The sequence below is a fragment of the Electrona antarctica genome, assembly GCF_951216825.1.
Source record: "Electrona antarctica genome assembly, chromosome: 4".
NCBI lineage: Eukaryota > Metazoa > Chordata > Actinopteri > Myctophiformes > Myctophidae > Electrona > Electrona antarctica.
In genome coordinates this window covers 14,339,512-14,357,588 of record NC_136809.1, presented here as the reverse complement: position 1 = coordinate 14,357,588, position 18,077 = coordinate 14,339,512, and the positions used below count along the sequence as shown (strand labels likewise).

Below are 18,077 nucleotides of genomic sequence, written 5' to 3'. Positions count from 1 at the left end.
AGATTTAGAGGTGACATGAAAGTCAGGGGTCTAAAAAAAAACACATGTGGGTGTGGGGCCCTTTGACACCACACTGTAACTAAATGAATGACAGAAGCTTTGTGTCCAAGTATCATTTCAACATGCATTTCTCAACATCTAATGCTTTATTTATTTTTTTCATTTTCATTTTCATGCCTTGTTGAAGCAATGAAGCATGTCGTTATTCCAACTCTGGGTCAATGTGGCAGTCCAATGCAATTCCTGTTATTCCTATAATTGTATTGTAGGCATATAATCTTATTATAGTATTTTTTTTACAGGTATTATAGTAATATACTATAGTATACAGAGAAGTTACTGTGACTGTCCCTTTCAATGTTCAACTGAATGATAATAAAAAGCAGAGTGCATTATGGTTATTAGGCTGGATCATTTAAAAAGAGCATACAGATTAGCTCCTCTATTGACGGATAAAGTACATTGGATATGTTTAGTATTTGATTCCTGGTTTGCAGACCACAACCACTACAAGGCTATGAATGACCAAACAATGTTTTCACATCACAGGTTAAAATATGTAGTTCAGTCTGTTAGAATACAAGCAAGTTGTATGTAAAGTAGCATTCTCAGGTTGAGAGACAATTAAATGTTCTGAAAATATAAGCTTAAAACTATTACACTTTGGTAGAGGTTTTGGTTGTACATTACCATGATGTACCTCCAAATATTGCCAAGATAGCTTCACTTCTACAGTTGCTCCATTGATTAATGCTCCCAATTGGCTTACAATACATGTCGTAAGAGGTATCAAAGTCACACTTTTAGCCCACAAATGAATGTGAACAACATTCTGCCAATGTATAAAATGATGCCCTAGTTCTTTCATGCACAATAACTTGTGCAACCCCCATAGTAATTGTCCGCTGTGAGCTGTCATGTCAGCATTTAGCCCAGATGGAGGCTTTCTAATCCAAATAGCAAAATCAACAGAAGTAAACATTTGTATACATTGGAAGAATCCAAAGTGTAATGTCTTTTGTTGTGTGTACTGTACACACAATTGTAGCTCCATGTTGTCAATAATGAGGATCACAATCTTCCAGTAGGCTGTCGGTAATATAGTTGATTTGCAACAGGTCCTGGTAGTACTGCTTCTCCACTGCTGTGTTGACTGTCCACGCTACCAAATCTACCTCCCTCTGGGCCCAGTATTGGACATATTCCCTGTTAACAGGAGAAGAAATAGGGTGTAAAAACACTCATGAACCTAACATCCTCAGACATCTCAGGTCGATACACTCACAACATTTTGTGTTTAGGTTGTTTGACTAGTCTAACCGACGTATGTTTCATTAATCATTTACTCAACATAAAAAAACAATATGTACACATAACATATTAGATGTTACATAACAGCATCAATATGGAACACAACCACTTCCAAAATTGCTTGTAGGATTGAATATGACATTGTGCTGTTTGCAGAGACTTTTGGTTTTAGTGCCTTTGGTTTAGCTGCCGACTCACGGTGAGACACAGTTCTTCTGCACCAGGAAGGCACTGATTCCACAGAACTTCCACAGCAGGTGATGGTGTGCCCAGTCAAGCAGCACATCCATGAGGGTTGTCCAGTGGTGTTCCCAGAGTGACGAGAAGCGCGGCTTGCCGTCTCCCAAGTGACTCAGACTCCACGGCCTGTGGGTCAGTGCTGTGACCACGTCCGGGTCGGCCTGCCTCATCTGAGCCAGGAGTCAACCAGAGACAAAATGTTGCTGTGAGACCCATTCAGAGATTATGTTTTTAAACATTCAATGACTCCAACAACCTAGTAATCATTACGATTGATATGTATTGTAGCCACAATGTATATTCCTATAGCCTGTTTTCCAGCCTGATTTGCTGCGTTCCGTGGTTTGTTTTGTCACTTCAAGTGACAAAACAAACCACCGAACACAGCGAATCAGGCTGTAAACCAGGCTAACATTCCTATACTACTGTGTAAATGTGTAAAATTAAATGTAAAGATCTTATAGCACTGCCCACTTACCCTGTAAATTACTTTGGGCTCAAAGGAACAGACAACGCTGGTGTTGTAAAGAACTGGGTGTTTCTTATACAACTCTTTAAGAGCTGCTGCTGCCTAGGAGAGGAGAACAAGCACATTTGCTGTTGGATATGATGTGATACTTGTTTGTAGTATGTGTGTTCCTCACAGACATGCAGGTGGGCTGACCACTGCATGTGTATCGTGTCTGTAGGAAAACTGCTCTGGCTCTGCTCTGACCGGCTGAAACAACAACCCCCATCTACGATACAGGGAGCCCAGCAGTCCTTTGCTTTACCGAAAATGTAGCGATTAACAACAGACAGACTTCTGTCACTCATTAAGTTCTCAACCATTCCCACATACAAAATGATTAATCGAGCTAGGTTAGTTGGGATGAAATTCTTGACATAGCATGAGCATAGCCATCATAATGCAACTGGTGGAGTGGAGAACTTAAAGGCATACTTTGTTGAATTTGAACCTAAATCTCATACCTGATGTGAGATTATAATGATGTTGGACAAAAGGTACCTTATGTATTCCGTGTATTTCTGAGAAAAATACAGAAAATCCATATTTTGTGGAGAAAGACACAAAACTATATTCATACGGTACATCAAGCCCAAAGGACCGGAATAGAAGGGCTGGTTGACAAGTGGCCAAGCTTTACTACCAGAGACAGATTTACTGTAGGCAAAGGCAGGCAGCTGCCTTACATGGTTACGTTTCTGCCTCCTGTCCAACAAAATTAATTATTATTCAATTATATCGCCTATAGGCCGCCGCCTAGCCGCTACTCAAGGCCGACAGACATTGTATCAGACAGAAGAGAAGAATACACATATCTATTCTCTCTGTGTACTGCTGCGTGTCTGAAGGGGTTTTAGTCTTTTCACACTCTAGTGTGAAACATGTCTGCCAGGTGCATGCCTGCATGGCATCGCCCCATTCACAGAACCGGTTTTCACGTGACGACATATAAACACCACACACGTCCCGTCTTCATTTGATTATTGAGAAAGCAGAGCAGAGACACAGCAATAGTTTGTCCAGGGCAAACTTATTTTCGACGTGAGGACGTCTAAACCTGTAGGGTATGCTACCACCAACTTAAGGCACTGCTTACAGCGGCTTGGCCAGCAATCACACGAGCCCCGCTCACCACCACCACCAGCACCACCACCCACGCTGGGGGAGAACAAGAGGTCCGTCCCTGTTGCTGCTTTTGCATCTGTTGGACTGCCGGTCTCTACAGAGACAATCGGGATTCTATCTGTATCAGCTATCGAGGAGCTACCAACACAGCTAACAAAATTCCTAGATACTGAAATCAATGGGAAATCACATGCACAACAGCAGCTGGTATCTTGGCTTCAATATAGCAAAACAAATGAGACTCTATTTTGACACTGACATTTGAAAGAGAACTAATAGGCAGACAGATTATGACGCTATTATAGGCCTATTATATGACGCTTTTTTCCCCTTTTCTCTCATGTAGGCTCCATTATATCTGACTGGTGCTGCTGTGCTTGTGCTTCAAGAAAATAAAACAAAATAAAAGTGTATGTCGTTGTCAATAGTGTCATGGTTAATCATTTACCAATCTAACTATTGTAGCCTATAACAATATACAGTAAGTTACAACATAAATATACATTGTATTTTGGTAACTTCTGTCTATCAATCTGCATCGACCGACCCCCCCTACCTCGTATTGGCTATGCCTTACTCATAAATAATTCCTGGCTCTGCGCCTGTTTACTACAGTATTGAAACGTATGTACGAGTTGACTTAACACGCATAAAAATGAAATGAAATGAAATGATTACTATATTTACCCAGGGTATCTGGGCTAAGCTCAAGAACTTGTTTCCAGCCAGGCCCTGCTCATAGAACATTTCATCGTAGTGGTTCAATGCCTTGTTCAAGGGCACTTCAGCGGTGGTAATTTTAACGTGTCGGACCGCTGATTCGAACTGGCGACCTTCCAGTATCAAGACCGCTCCGCAATCCGTTCGGCCACCGCTGCCACAAAAAGACACTAATGTTCTATGTTTTCTTCAAGGAATTCAGCCTTACATCCAGACTATGTCCTCAAATTCCAGAAGGAGGGATTTTCTTCAAGGAATTCAGCCTTACATCCAGACTTCAGGCTATTGACTTGATATCCTGTACCTGGTCTGGGTGGCCTTTAACATCAAAGTAGATGGTGAGCTGCAGTTTGATGCATTCCTCCACTGCCTCCTGCAGCGTTGGGATCTTCTCGCCACCAAATGTGTCCCTGAAAGGCCACAACAACAAGCAAACTGATAAGACCTTGGTCCCTTGATGTTACAAAACATTCCATTCATCGCTTGTGTTTTAGTGATAAATTGCTAATTGCTGTTTTGGAAGCCCTTTCTCCCCATTGTTTGTCTAGTCTTGGATCATTACGTACTGTACATACCGAGACATTTATCTGACTTGCTTTTATAGAGAAGCCTATGAATGCAACAGCAGAATCATTAACTGCATGCCACCATGATAAATTGTCAACGTGAAAGCGTGCACATAATATAATATACACATAAATCAGCATTTGTACATTCATGATCACAAATGCATGCGATTAATTTCTTGACCCTCTACAATGGCCTCCCCACGCTATTATGATAACTAAATGGTTTTGATTTACCGGTACTTGTTCTAACTGCTCCGCTCCCTGCACTGGCTCCCGGTCGCTGCCCGCACAGAATACAAAACTCTGATGCTGGCATTTAAAGCAACCAAAGGTATGGCTCCCCCATATCTTGCAAGCATGATTGAACCCTACAAACCCTCCCGAGCACTCAGATCAGCCAACGCAGGGAAGCTGGAAGTACCCTCACTAAAAACGCCGGGACAACGCTCCACACGTCCCAAACTCTTCTCCCTTCTGGCCCCAAAACTGTGGAACGCACTTCCCGTTGCAATCAGAACTGCAGCATCACTCCCGATCTTCCGCCGTAGTTTGAAAACCCACCTTTTCAGACTCCACCATGGCCCATAGCACTTACCCTACCCCCTTAGACAGCACTTTTTTAGACTTAGATAGCATTTGAAACAGACTTATAGCATGTCATGTAGACAGCACAATAACAGTACAGCATAGTATAATATATATGTATAGCTTATATGTATAGTGTCATTATATATAGATATGTTCTAGTTACGTTCTTAGCTTACGCATGTTTCTTGATAAATGCTGTTTATATATGTGATGTATTCCCATGCTTTTTGTTCTTGCTTAATGTAAGTCGCTCTGGATTAAGAGCGTCTGCTAAATGCCTAAATTGTAAATTGTAAATTGTTGATGGCGGAGTCCACACCACAACAGTGGTGAACGATATTCCATACTCGAGAGATTAATGAACAATAGCTATTACGGACAACCAATCTCAAACAATGCAGGGCATCGTTCAACACATCACTCACGTTCCACATGTTTACAGAACGCTATTGCCCATCAGTGTGGATTTGCTCACATCATTACAGTTATCTTTATAATAAACATTATTGGTGTGTCTGTGGACAGGCCTAAAGACAAGGCTTCTTATCTGCCTCTATGTTTGTTTAGGTGAGGCCAGACAGATACCAGCTCTCTCCCTCTCACCTGAGCCGATGTTTGGCAGCTGCATCGAGTTTAGCCAGCTCAGAGAAGCTCATCTGGCAGAGTGCTCCTGACCCGTTGGTCGTGCGGTCCACCGTGTCATCGTGCATCAAAATAGGGACGCCATCTGATGAGAACTCTAGGTCCAACTCCACACCTGATGCACCATTCTTACTGGCCTAACAGCAGAAGAATATCATGAGAGAATCATAGATTTTCACCAAGAAAAAGAAAATAATATTCTAATTAATTTTAACAGACTATCAGACTATTATTTTGGGTAGGGATACATTAGAATCAGTTAATCAGACTGTATTATTTTGGGTAGGACTAGGGAGAAAAAAAAAATGAGTATAGATAGATAGATCTTTATTGTCATTGCTTGCATGAAACAACGAAATTCAGTTTAGAGCTTCACCACTGGCATACAAATAAATAACCCAAGTGTAGCTCTGGTCCATAGCTCTAATGCGTTTAGAAGGGGATATTACATTACTTATTACCTGGACGAGATAAAAATAGGGCGCATTTTAAACACAGTTTTATAGTTAAGGGACACAAAATATTCTTATTAAGTCAATATTGGAATCCACTTCCACACAAATATTAATGTCCATTGTGGTAAAGACAGATTGACTTTCCCACTTATGTCTTTGTAACCACAGTATTTTATGTTTCAGTACAATCACCTTATGCATTACAAATGATGGACAAACTCAGTTGAAATATATATTTATTGATTTAAAGAAAAAGCTCATGGCTCAACCAAACTTACTCCCTGTTTTTGGGTTGATGATCCAAAACAGTCACAGCTGATTCCGGGGATCCTTTTATAGGCTGGTGGAGGGACCTAATTGGGACTTACCACTTATGGGGGTGTGTGGGTGTGTATTTGTATCTTTATATTATGAATTATGAATGAAGAGTTGTTTGCTAAAAACATGATTATAGTTACCTTGTGGATCATGATGTCTGTAAGGTTTGGGAAATGTTTTCTATGTTTATTTTGGCTAGAGAGGTTGGTGAAACTATAGTCTTCAACCAGAGCTCAAGACTGTTGGTTTGACCCAACAATTGAAAGGCCCAGATTGTGGGTGGGGAAGGGATTCCAGTTTCAGGTAGTAGAGGGAATAGAAGGGCACAATGCTGGATAGCTCTGCCCTTATAGTGAACAGTCAGTAGCACAGACTAGCTAGACTGTCGTGTTGTTTTAAACACACCCTCAGTGAAAGGTTCAGCTTTAAACTTAGGCTTGATTAGAGGTCTGTAAGTTTTTGGTTTCCTTTTTCGTGAACTACCTTAATTGTGAAACTCTTTTCGGAAGAATGATTTTTGAACATTATTTTTGAACAGCTTGCAAAAGAAGAATAAAACTACATTTTCTAAATCTCTGGAGTGTCATTTCTGTTCACCTAGCCCTCATCCAAACGGACTCATTTACATATGGTGGCAGTGGTGGGATGAGTGTAGCCCAAACATTTAGACTCTCGTAGAGGTTTTTTTCGATTCTGACGAATCTCTCAACGAGAGTCTAAACGACGAGGTCCCCTTTAAGAGGGCACGGGTTTACGTGTCTGCCTCAAAATCACTCTTACCTTGTACAAATGCAAAATCTAAAAATAGAAAAAGATTGCCCCACATGTCCGGTGGGTGTGCGGGAAACAATTACTTCCGTAGCGACCGTAGTTTTCAATAAAAAAAATATTGTAATCCACTCCGTCCATACTAAAGTCCATACTCTGTCTCGGAATCTGGCGGCCATCTTGGTTTTCTCTCCATTGTAAATGCGCAACAGAACCCTGGCCACTAGGGGCGCGGCCAATGTTCTGTTGCGCATTTACAATGGAGGAGTATGGACGGAGTGGATTACAATATTTTTTTTATTGAAAACTACGGTCGCTACGGAAGTAATTGTTTCCCGCACACCCACCGGACATGTGGGGCAATCTTTTTCTATTTTTAGATTTTGCATTTGTACAAGGTAAGAGTGATTTTGAGGCAGACACGTAAACCCGTGCCCTCTTAAAGGGGACCTCGTCGTTTAGACTCTCGTTGAGAGATTCGTCAGAATCGAAAAAAACCTCTACGAGAGTCTAAATGTTTGGGCTAGGATGAGTGGCAGTCAAGGGTGACAGAAACTGACATGGCAACCAGATCCAAAGTACGTCAAGATGGCGGCAACCAGACCTCGTTTGCAGACTAGGTTGAAGAGGAACCCATTCTAGAGGAGGGAGTTGCCAGTTCCACCGGTGGTCAACCACCAGAGACGGTGGACAATCTGAGCAGAACCTTCCAAGCCTACCTCCAGAATCAACAACTCAGAGAGGAACAAAGGGAGCGTGAGCTGCAGACACAGGAGCTCCGGCTACGAAACCTCCAGCACCAGTTTGGCCAGCTACAGCAAGAAATCCAGCTGGACCGACTGGAGCGAAGGTCGCTGAGAGCCCCATTAACTGATGTCACACAGTGAACAGTCAGTAGCACAGGCTAGCTAGACTGTCGTGTTGTTTTAAACACACCCTCAGTGAAAGGTTCAGCTTTAAACTTAGGCTTGATTAGAGGTCTGTAAGTTTTTTGTTTCCTTTTTCGTGAACTACCTTAATTGTGAAACTCTTTTCGGAAGAATGATTTTTGAACATTATTTTTGAACAGCTTGCAAAAGAATAAAACTACATTTTCTAAATCTCTAGAGTGTCATTTCTGTTCACCTAGCCCTCATCCAAACTGACTCATTTACATCCATACAGGTACAGGGATTAGCCTCTCTCCCCTCCCTTGCTCAGCTGGCAGGGGGGAAGGGGGGTCAGAGGTGCAAGGGGTATTTGTGTGTGTGTCTGTGAGAGAAAGAATGTTGGGGAACAAATTAAAAATAGTATAGGAATTAGCCTAGGAACAGTTCACTGGTATTACAGAAGCTGTCCATTGGTATTCTACTTTAATTTCTTTTATCTGGGTGTGAAAACAAACAGCCAGAGTGATATTGGAACATTTATATATTTTAATTCATTTTAATCATTTTAATCATTCTAATTCAATTTAATTCTATTTCAAGTTGAGTGTTTCAAGTTTATTGGAACATTTAAATATTTGAAGTCATGTTATTTAATGTTTAATTGACTTATGTCAAGACCAGTATGTGAGTCTGAAACAGTCACAGGGCAAGATAGTTCCATTGGAAAAAACAAAAAACGTAGTCTTATATTCAGACTAATAGGATGTCAAATAACATAGCATTATCAAAAATATGCAAAAATGTCCAGTGAGTTTTAGATATGTTGGAGGTGCAATTACACTGTAAATGTTGTCTATCTAACCAAAGAATTATTGTTGACTACACTGTGTGGGACTGGGTGACTGATAGCATATGCGCAATGCTGTTGGTCACTGTCATCACACATGTACCTAACAATAGAGTTGAATGTTTGTTCATGATTGTATCCCAGTGAATTATGATTCTAATGTTATATGTATTTTCTGGTGTACATGTAACAGGTTTTCAGTTACAAAGAGAAATAGAATGGAATGTGGTGGCAAATGCATATAAACACTATGGTATTGATTAATTTAATGTAGCCTAGTAGATGATACTTAACACTCTAATTACCACCTGTTCTTCACTGACAAACTCATTAGAGACTGCCGACTCATGTAAACCTGTTTCAAACTGTGTGAGTTAACTATAGAATAGGGGATTTAAGGAATGACCTTCTCTTGTTACTCCTGAAACTCTGTACACTCCTGAACGCATTAGAGCTATGGATCAGAGCTAACCCAAGTGCAATAGTGCTGGTGCAATGTAATAGTGCAAAGTCCAAAGTTCAGTGCAAGACCAAGTCCATTTTCAATACATGCACTACTAGTGATTTCCGGGTAAGAAATTATTTAAGGTTTTATTAATTAATATCCCAGCATGGACATAGGCTGTAAACTAAAGCAAATGTGTAGTGCTCCAGGCAAAAAGGACACATCTGGGGCCCAGATGTGTTCTGGGCACTCATTTTGGGTAAAGAAAGACCCTCGGCCTGGTCCCAAAATAATGGATGTTCTTCTTTAGATTAGACCCCTCACCTCTCGTATAGCTGCCATGGTGTTCTCCGGCGCATCATGTCCACCACCACGGTGGGCGATCGCGGACACCGCGGACGAGCCTGTAGCTTTGGCAGGGCGCAGCACCTGTCGTGCGCGGCTTGGTGGCACCTGAGGGAACCGAAACGCCAGCAAGAAGACGTACAGGGTAGCCGTGAGGCCAGTGGACCACAGCGGACTCCTGGTCCCCAGCAGAACCACAACGAACACAAGGGAGTAAAGAGTCACATCATCTCCGAGCTGCAACATGATGTCTGCACAGGCTACGTGTCTGTCCACACAGCAGTGTGCAGGGTGGGTGTCTCTCTGTGACTCTGATTTAACTGCTTGTTCCTTCTTCTTTCAACACGCAAGTCCTGGAAAAGGTCATGTTCCGCCTTTCTGTCTCGGTTTGAGAACGACACATTATATGTCCACGACTCAGCAACATAACATGTACATTTAGTGAAACACGCAGGGCTGGGTTGAGCTGGTGATATCCTATGGCCTATAGGCATAACAGTCATGTAACTTGCAAGTCAGCAAGTATGACAGCTGACTGCAGGTCAATGAGGTCATTTACGCACGCTTACGCATCACGTTACTGTACGTCAAATGACTGGGGATCAGGGGGTCCATTCACATTGTAGTCTGAATATCCGATTTAGAGCGGATACGCTGTACGCTTATGTCTGTGTTTGTGAAAATGACCGGATACAGTTAGGCGGGCTCTGGATCGGATCCGAAAGAAACATTTATTGCCCATTTATTTCTATTCACAAACTACATCCGGGTTGAAGCTTAGACATGGCGACTTTCATGCAGTTGTATTGTTTTTATTGACATCTGGTTGTACTTGTAACAAGCTTGCTGTTCCGTCATGGTAAGACTTTGTTATTTTTCCACATGCATGCGGTCTGGAAAAGTAAACACAAACTTAGATTCTGATTATTCATTTGTAACCTAAAAGGTAGTTATAAAGGCTCTGGTTATAGCTAGCTATACCGGTATACCATTTTCTAATATAATGCAGTCATATGTATAATGTAGTCAAGATGTATACTATACACACACATCTGTTTATATATATATATATATATATTTTTTTTAGTTCATTTAAATTCCTTTGATCTTTATATCTGACAGCTTAGGTCAACAGCAGCAGTCTTCCCCAGGCTAACTTCACAACTTCTCTCCTGTGCCAGAGGATCATCATGTGTACTGAGAAGTTCAGGTGTACAGCCCCATTTGGCTACACATGGAAGACTAATGGCACCCATTCAGCAATGTTCGTCCCAAGTCATCACCCTGTCTAAATACTGTGACCTGTCCACACAGAAGTACAGCGTGATCTACAAACTACCACACATAAAGCTCCTCAGTGGACTCTCTAGGCTCAAACTGCTTCAGACAGCAATCACTCTGGTCATTCTGCCTCCCGTCTATTACCTCTATCTCCAAGGAGACGTGTCCTCCTTCCTGGTTAGTTATAGCACCGGTATAGCGGTATTCGCCGGCGTCATGTTGTACACCGCAAGTCATTTCCTCAGGAGAGTGGTGGGGATGATGTACCTGGATTCCTCCCAGACCACCCTCAAAGTCTCTCACCTCACCTTCTGGGGCAAGCGCCATGATATGTACATGCCCCTGTCGGACGTCATGACCATCGGGGATGCAGGGGACGCCGTAGGTGAACCCATTTTGAAGCTGAAGAGGTTCAGTACTCCACAGACCCTGTATTTCTCTGTGCGGTTCGGACAAGTGGTCGACAAACGTGCATTTGAAAAAGTGTTTGGGTCTTTAACATGATGTTAAAGACAGACTTGTGTACTGTACATTGTTGAATATTTCATTTTGTGCATAGAATATGTTCTTTGCTGTTTGAACTCACCTTCAAAGTGAATAAAAACATTCTGTTTTTTCAGTTTCAGTATTTAATGCATGATATTAATAAATTATTGCAACCAAGCAATTAAACGGAGACACGCCTGTTCACTGAAACAGAATTGAATTCACATGATTTCTCACACTATGTAACAATGTTTTGGACATAAATATGCATTTCATATTGACCCATAATGTATTTTGAATACTATTTTAAAGTGCAATGAATCTCCTCTACAGTTATTGCACATGGTACATAATACAGTGTGCATTTCAGCAAAAGCAATACTTTGGTAGTGTCATTGTAAAGGGTTTGGAAATACATAAAACACAATAGCACACCATTGAGATGTCAACAATAAACTTCTGTATCTAGAAGAGATGGCTAACTGGAGTCTGGCACTCTGTTACTAAGGATTTTCCATCCTGCCAGGATGTCCCACAACATTAGACAGTTACAACAAAGGTTACATACTGTAGGTCACTCCAGTTATGACTTGACTGGATATAACTCCACAGCAGAGGGACACAATCAAGTTAAAGGAGTAGTTAACCCAAATAAATACTGTCAATTACAAACCCCATGAAGCCTTGAATTCATGGAGATTTGTTTTTGTCACATTCCTGAGACAATAATTTGATGACCAGGTCAATAAGAGACTCTGGTAGGAGACTCTTTGAGTCTTATAGGGCTACCCCAGTAAAGATGTACAGCAGTTCCTCCGGCCAGTTGTGGGCAGAGGGCATCCATAACTAAGGATTCCGGACGGTGGCTTTCACTGAGAACCAAAGGGGGGAATGAGAGTTCCCTGAGGAGGCAAGAATGTCTACCGACGGCCTTTACTGCATGTCATCCCCCCATCTCTCTCCCCATTTCCTGTCAGCCTACTGTCTGTCCCTCCATAAAAAATATAAAATATAGGTGAAAGCCAAAAAAAAGAATGTCTACTTCTGCCAAACATTGTACTGAGCAACACCTTATGAAGCAGGCAATGGCATCTGTCCCCCTCTTGTGGCCCTACCTTCAAGCATGTGTACTGCCGTGTTGTGAACCCTGGGAAAGATGTCCCTGAGCCCACAGAAGCAGCCTCTCAACCACTGCCACTGTGGAGATCATTCTCTCTCCCTCCTGGTGGTTGATGTAAAGCCACCATTGTAGCATCACCATCACCTGTCTACCCACTAGGGAAAACTGCAGAAACAGGTGAACCACCCTGAGTTCCAAGATATTGACAAAGGAAACTTCCAATGACTCACCGACTGGCCACTGTCTGATCAGACCAGCTCCCCTGGGGCACATCCCCATCCACAGAGTAAATGCAGTTACAATTCATGGAATAATGGAAAAACAGCAGTTCCAGGGATCCCTGGATCTACAGTATGATACCACATTGTTATTGTCTGTATTAACAATGAGAGAATTGTTACATGAGCTAAAATCTCAAAATGAGCTCAAAACTGTGTCTGACTCTGAGCCTTGTAGTAATTGGCTGAATCGGTCTGTCTCTATGACATATCACATGATGTACCAGGCAGCCAGTCCAGCAAAGGCAGCCACCCAAGAGGCCAGCAACAACTGGCAGGTAGGGTGTCTAAGAATTGTCAGGGCTAACTGACATGCATAGGTGGGATTTCCACTGGCAGCTGTGGAGAAGAGTCAAATGAAGAAAGGAAAGAAGACAAGAGGTATGAATGAATGTGGCAGACAAAAAGACCAGGGTGATCAATTTGATCATTGACAGTCAAATATGGAAAGGACTTACCCATTTTAGCAGCATAATACGGACACTTGTTGATGTTTTCTCCCTGCATAGTCTCTGCATGACTGTGTCCAAAGCCTGCATCTTGGACCTCCTCTTCGATAGTCTTCCCAATCTCTTCAAGTTCTGTGAATACCTGTGGATTCAATAAATATAGACAAAATAAGGTTACGTTTAAATATGAACGTCAAGTGATGATGCTGAGGTATTTTTATACTTCATCCTATTCCTTTTCGAACATGTCAATTATTTATAGTATTGTTTGTTGTTGCCTATGGGGCTTGTTTATTTTGTGGCTATATCCTGTATATAGTCTACTAATTTAGACAGAATGACTGCCTCTGTTGCATAACGATGAAATGCATTTTCATTCAACAAGGAGAAAGACTATTTTGAGACTTAAGTATCAGTAACTCTATTGGCAGATACACATTTCCACTGATGCCACAAGCACTCCATTTCCCTCACCATCATGTTGAAGCCAAAGGCCCGATTGGACTCTGCCACAATCCTCTCCTTGGTCTCAATATCCATCTCTATCTCGTTAATCCTGCTCCTGTACAGCTGCTTAAAGCCGTTGTGACTGTGGATCCCCTCAAACTGGTAGAAGTTGAGACCCTCGCCTGTGGAAGGGAGTTTCAGTGCCCGCTGCGCCACCTTCTTCAGGATTTGTCCTCCTGAAAGGTCTCCCATGTAGCGGGTGTAGGAGTGAGCCACGAGCAGAACTGGATCCTTCTCTCCCACCTCATGAATTCGGTCAACATAAGGCTTTGTACCCGGGGAGAGGCTGATCTGTTGGGACATGGTGAGACAACATGAAAGCTGCAGTCTGCCATATAAACTGCTATAATATTGAATCATTGTGTTTTAATAAACACAGAGGTCATCAGAAGTCACTGGAGCAGGTGTGTCAAAGACCACTCTCCATTGATACATCATCAGCTGTTATGTGGCGATCTGAAGCCTATTTAATGCTCTGTAGTATGATCTTGTCAATTATTGTCAGAAAGATCAGTTCTATTACGACACCGTCATGCAATAGAGTATAAATTATACTTAACATGTAGTTCAGTTCTGCTGCTGAAAGATAAAACATCCTTTGGTTGCAATGACCACATACACAGTGACAACCATCACAATGGACTCTGATCTGGTGCCCAGTGCACTATCAAGGCTCTAGTCTACAGTACATGACCCTGCTGACCTGTTTCTCCCAGTCTTCTCCGTAGAAATACTCCAGGTCTCGGGCAAGAGCCTCACTCCGATGTAGCTCAGTGGGGAAATAAATGGGTGCAAACTGGTGGTGGTCATTATTCTTCTCGATCGCCTCTTCCAAGGCTGAGTACACAAAGTAGAGTGCTTCCGTGCCCCTCTGGTCAAGGATAAGGACAGAGAGAGAGAGGGAGACTCTAGATAATATACAGTACATGTACATACAGTTAACAATACCTCGTATACTGTAGGCTAGGCTCATACCTCAATTGCGTACGTACTAAATAAAGCAAATAAAGTTTTTGCCACTCACTTTATGCATGCGCATACACTCGATGACAAATGCATAGAAACGGCTTCCCAGTATTGGACATATAACAACATGATGCAGAATCCATGCAAATACACTCACTGGCGACCAGAAGACAAACCTTGAAAAGCTCTCGTTTGATGCGCCCTCTAAGGAAGTCTTTGACAAACTGACAGTTCTCCGCCTTGTCATGAGACTCTTTGGTCCCCTCCGCTAACAGCTCAGACAGGTCAGTTGGACTGATGGTGGGTGGAGATGATGGAAGACAGAAGTACAAAGCTGTCATGCTGTATTATGGTTATCAATCACTACTGTATGCAAGATATGTTTCAATTATTAATAAATTGTGGAGATCGAGTCATAATTATTAGTAATAATTATGACTCGATCTCCACAATTAATCATTTGTTTGAAACTTCTACCGACAACCTATTTTTTAACTTCACATTGTCTATATAACAATACCATATTTCCAGAGCAGTAGCTGCCAGTGGTAGTGATTTCATGATCTCTCATAGAGTATTAAAAGATTACTTTGGCAATGATTTAAGACGAACAACAAAACATACCTTAAAACCTCATCATCATCCTCGACAACAATCCTTGCTCCTCCATTTGATACACCATTGGGTTTTGATTCTTTCATGACCTCAGCAGTCATGTTTTACTTGTATACTGCATCAAGTAAGATGTTGGTAGGATAGAGAGAAAGAGAGAAGCATTGTTTCTCAGCATTCATTCAGCCATTTAACCTACAAGTTACAAGTTAGTAAGTACACCATCACATTATAAATACCACCAAGGAAAATGTGGACTCATAATAACATTATTATGTTACTAGACTGAAAGTATTTGTTGTGGTTTAATATTATGTCAGAAGAAAGCATGGGATCTGTGCTAGTTGCACTAATAATGCCTCGCCATAGCCCAAGATTTAGACTGTCGTAGAGAAAGAAAAACCTCTTACGAGAGTCTAAATCTTGGGCTAGCCTCGCCACTGCCACCAAGTGAGCACGTTGTTAAAATAACAGGTGACAGTAACAGATGTCATAATATCATGCTCTGCAGTCACAACCACAACGACCTTGTTGTTCTGTGTAGCAACACAGATATGCAGCTTAATTTGCATATTATCAGGCATAAATAAATCGAATGATTACTGTAAAAACATTCTAACCTCTATAGTTTGTGTATAATGCTCCTTGCTCAGAATAAAGAGCTCTTTCCCAGTATCAGTGTAGATATTTTACAGCTAGCCTACAATGACAGTCGCAGATGGCTTTGTGGAGAGGACATTAAAGTTACAAAACTTTGACATTTAAACTAACGTACAATTCGTGCGTTCAGTGACATGCAAGCACTTACGTGACTAAAAGCAAGCATATAAATTGACCAACGTAAATGTTATTTTGGAACATTTGTTTGTTTACCTCATTCGGGAACTGATTGCAGCAACACATAACCTCGCGTCACCAGGCTTTCCTCCAATATAAGGAGCCAATCAGAGTTAATTTCACACAATGTGGGTGGGGATATGGCGCCTGGGACCGAGGCTACAGAGTCCCTCTATCTTTCTAAATCTATCAATTATCATCTGACAGCTTCAGTTATTTTAGCTAGATTTTATTTTATTTTATACAAAACATACATTAGAACCAGAATCAGTCTATGGTTGCATTCTTCTGGACCCTGCACTGCACTGCACAACATATTGCACTGCACAACAGTGACACACAAATACCTGTGGAAGTTCAAGATGAGCATGCTTAACGGTTTACTGCAGAAAGCTCATTTGACCACTAGATGCCAGCACACTCCATCTAATGATCGAGTCGCTCATTTTACAGTCTTGGCCTTATTATGTGACCATGCAGAGTGGCCTAGTCTGTAATATTACGTTGGGCCTTTTAGCAGTCATTTTTGAGTGGTGTAAACCACTCCTACAACTGGCTTTTGTGTGCAGAAAAAATGAGCATGGTTGCTATGTTCAAAATAATTTCTGACGTAATTAAATCACACCCGGGTGAACTGGATGACCGTATAGCAACCATGCTCATTTTTTCTGCACAAAAAAAGCCAGTTGTGAAATCACATCCGGGTGTGATTTCATTACGTCAGATCAGAGCTGATCAGGCTATATAATACCTTACCTTATATAATACCTCACATCGGACAAAAACTCCAGCTGAATCAACTTCATGGTCACAAATCATCACATCAGAAGACGACCCTACCTAGCCAAACATCAGACCACAGCTGATCATGCTATATAAAACCTTACACCACTCAGTTCACACGGGTGTGATTTTTGCACAGCATGTGAGTTCCTGTTGTTCTTGCACCATACAGTATCAGTAAGTGACTATAGTGCTCTTAATCTGTGTGTGTGTGTGTGTGTGTGTGTGTGTGTGTGTGTGTGTGTGTGTGTGTGTGTGTGTGTGTGTGTGTGTGTGTGTGTGTGTGTGTGTGTGTGTGTGTGTGTGTGTGTGTGTGTGTGTGTGTACATTTGACCACAGTCTGGAAGAGGCATTCCTTACCAAGGTGCTTAAGTACCAGCGTCTTAAGGATGCTATTATACAGCTTGGCTACAAATGTAAACTACTTGTGTTCATATTTGGAAGCCTCGGTATAATGTCCATAAATCAGTCGTGAGGGGCCTGCAGATTGCAGGCATGCCCAAGCCGAGAGCTAAGGCATCGGCAAAATTCTGTTCAGTGTAAAAACATGCCTCTTAGACTTAGTCTTAAATGTCTACATTCATACCGTAGGCCTATGTAATTCAGATTCTAATGTGATTTTATCTTGTTTTAATCCTCAACCCCGTCATTGTCATTATGTTATGTCTATTGTCCACATAGGCCTATTTGTTTTTGCAGAATGCACTCTGCCACTGTTGCAAATGTGTCCTCCTGTGGCACAACAGACAATGCAAGGGAACTGCACAGTTTACATGTTACTGTCCTGTATTATTTATGGTATGTTGACATGGCTTTCTGCTAATCTATCTATACATCTTCTGGATCTAAACATGTGTGATAGCAGATAGAGACCAAACCTGTGTTATTGTATATAGCCACGGTCACACCCTTAATAAAATTCCCTTAAATGCACCTATGGGCTCCCAGAGCAACACTTGAGAACACTAACAAAGGAACAAAGCTTCTGGATCGCTGCTTTTCCTCTGC

General features: G+C 41.7%; 3 protein-coding genes across 4 annotated transcripts; 1 reads left to right on the top strand and 2 right to left on the bottom strand.

Moving 5' to 3' along the window:
* Positions 1-970: 970 nt before the first annotated feature.
* Positions 971-10,231, bottom strand: gde1 (glycerophosphodiester phosphodiesterase 1). Its single transcript, XM_079498920.1, has 6 exons — positions 9,730-10,231; positions 5,665-5,840; positions 4,209-4,314; positions 2,030-2,122; positions 1,510-1,721; positions 971-1,206 (listed from the first exon to the last, which is right to left on the bottom strand). Exons 1-6 carry the CDS (start codon positions 9,994-9,996, stop codon positions 1,059-1,061), a joined length of 1,002 nt encoding a protein of 333 aa, XP_079355046.1. The 5' UTR covers positions 9,997-10,231; the 3' UTR covers positions 971-1,058.
* A 259-nt stretch (positions 10,232-10,490) lies between these two features.
* On the top strand, positions 10,491-11,539 carry tmem186 (transmembrane protein 186). Its single transcript, XM_079498204.1, has 2 exons — positions 10,491-10,609; positions 10,873-11,539. The coding sequence occupies exons 1-2, from the start codon at positions 10,607-10,609 to the stop codon at positions 11,533-11,535; spliced, it is 666 nt and encodes a 221-aa protein (XP_079354330.1). The 5' UTR covers positions 10,491-10,606; the 3' UTR covers positions 11,536-11,539.
* A 1,575-nt stretch (positions 11,540-13,114) lies between these two features.
* On the bottom strand, positions 13,115-16,386 carry hmox2a (heme oxygenase 2a). 2 transcript variants are annotated; one of them, XM_079498202.1, is made up of 7 exons: positions 16,323-16,386; positions 15,462-15,567; positions 15,014-15,131; positions 14,575-14,742; positions 13,839-14,162; positions 13,374-13,506; positions 13,115-13,254 (listed from the first exon to the last, which is right to left on the bottom strand). In XM_079498202.1, the coding sequence occupies exons 2-7, from the start codon at positions 15,551-15,553 to the stop codon at positions 13,127-13,129; spliced, it is 963 nt and encodes a 320-aa protein (XP_079354328.1). In that variant the 5' UTR covers positions 15,554-15,567; positions 16,323-16,386; the 3' UTR covers positions 13,115-13,126. The 2 variants fall into 2 exon arrangements, with proteins under 2 accessions (XP_079354328.1, XP_079354329.1); XM_079498203.1 differs by lacking the exon at positions 16,323-16,386 and adding an exon at positions 15,731-15,750.
* Between the last annotated feature and the right edge of the window lie 1,691 nt (positions 16,387-18,077).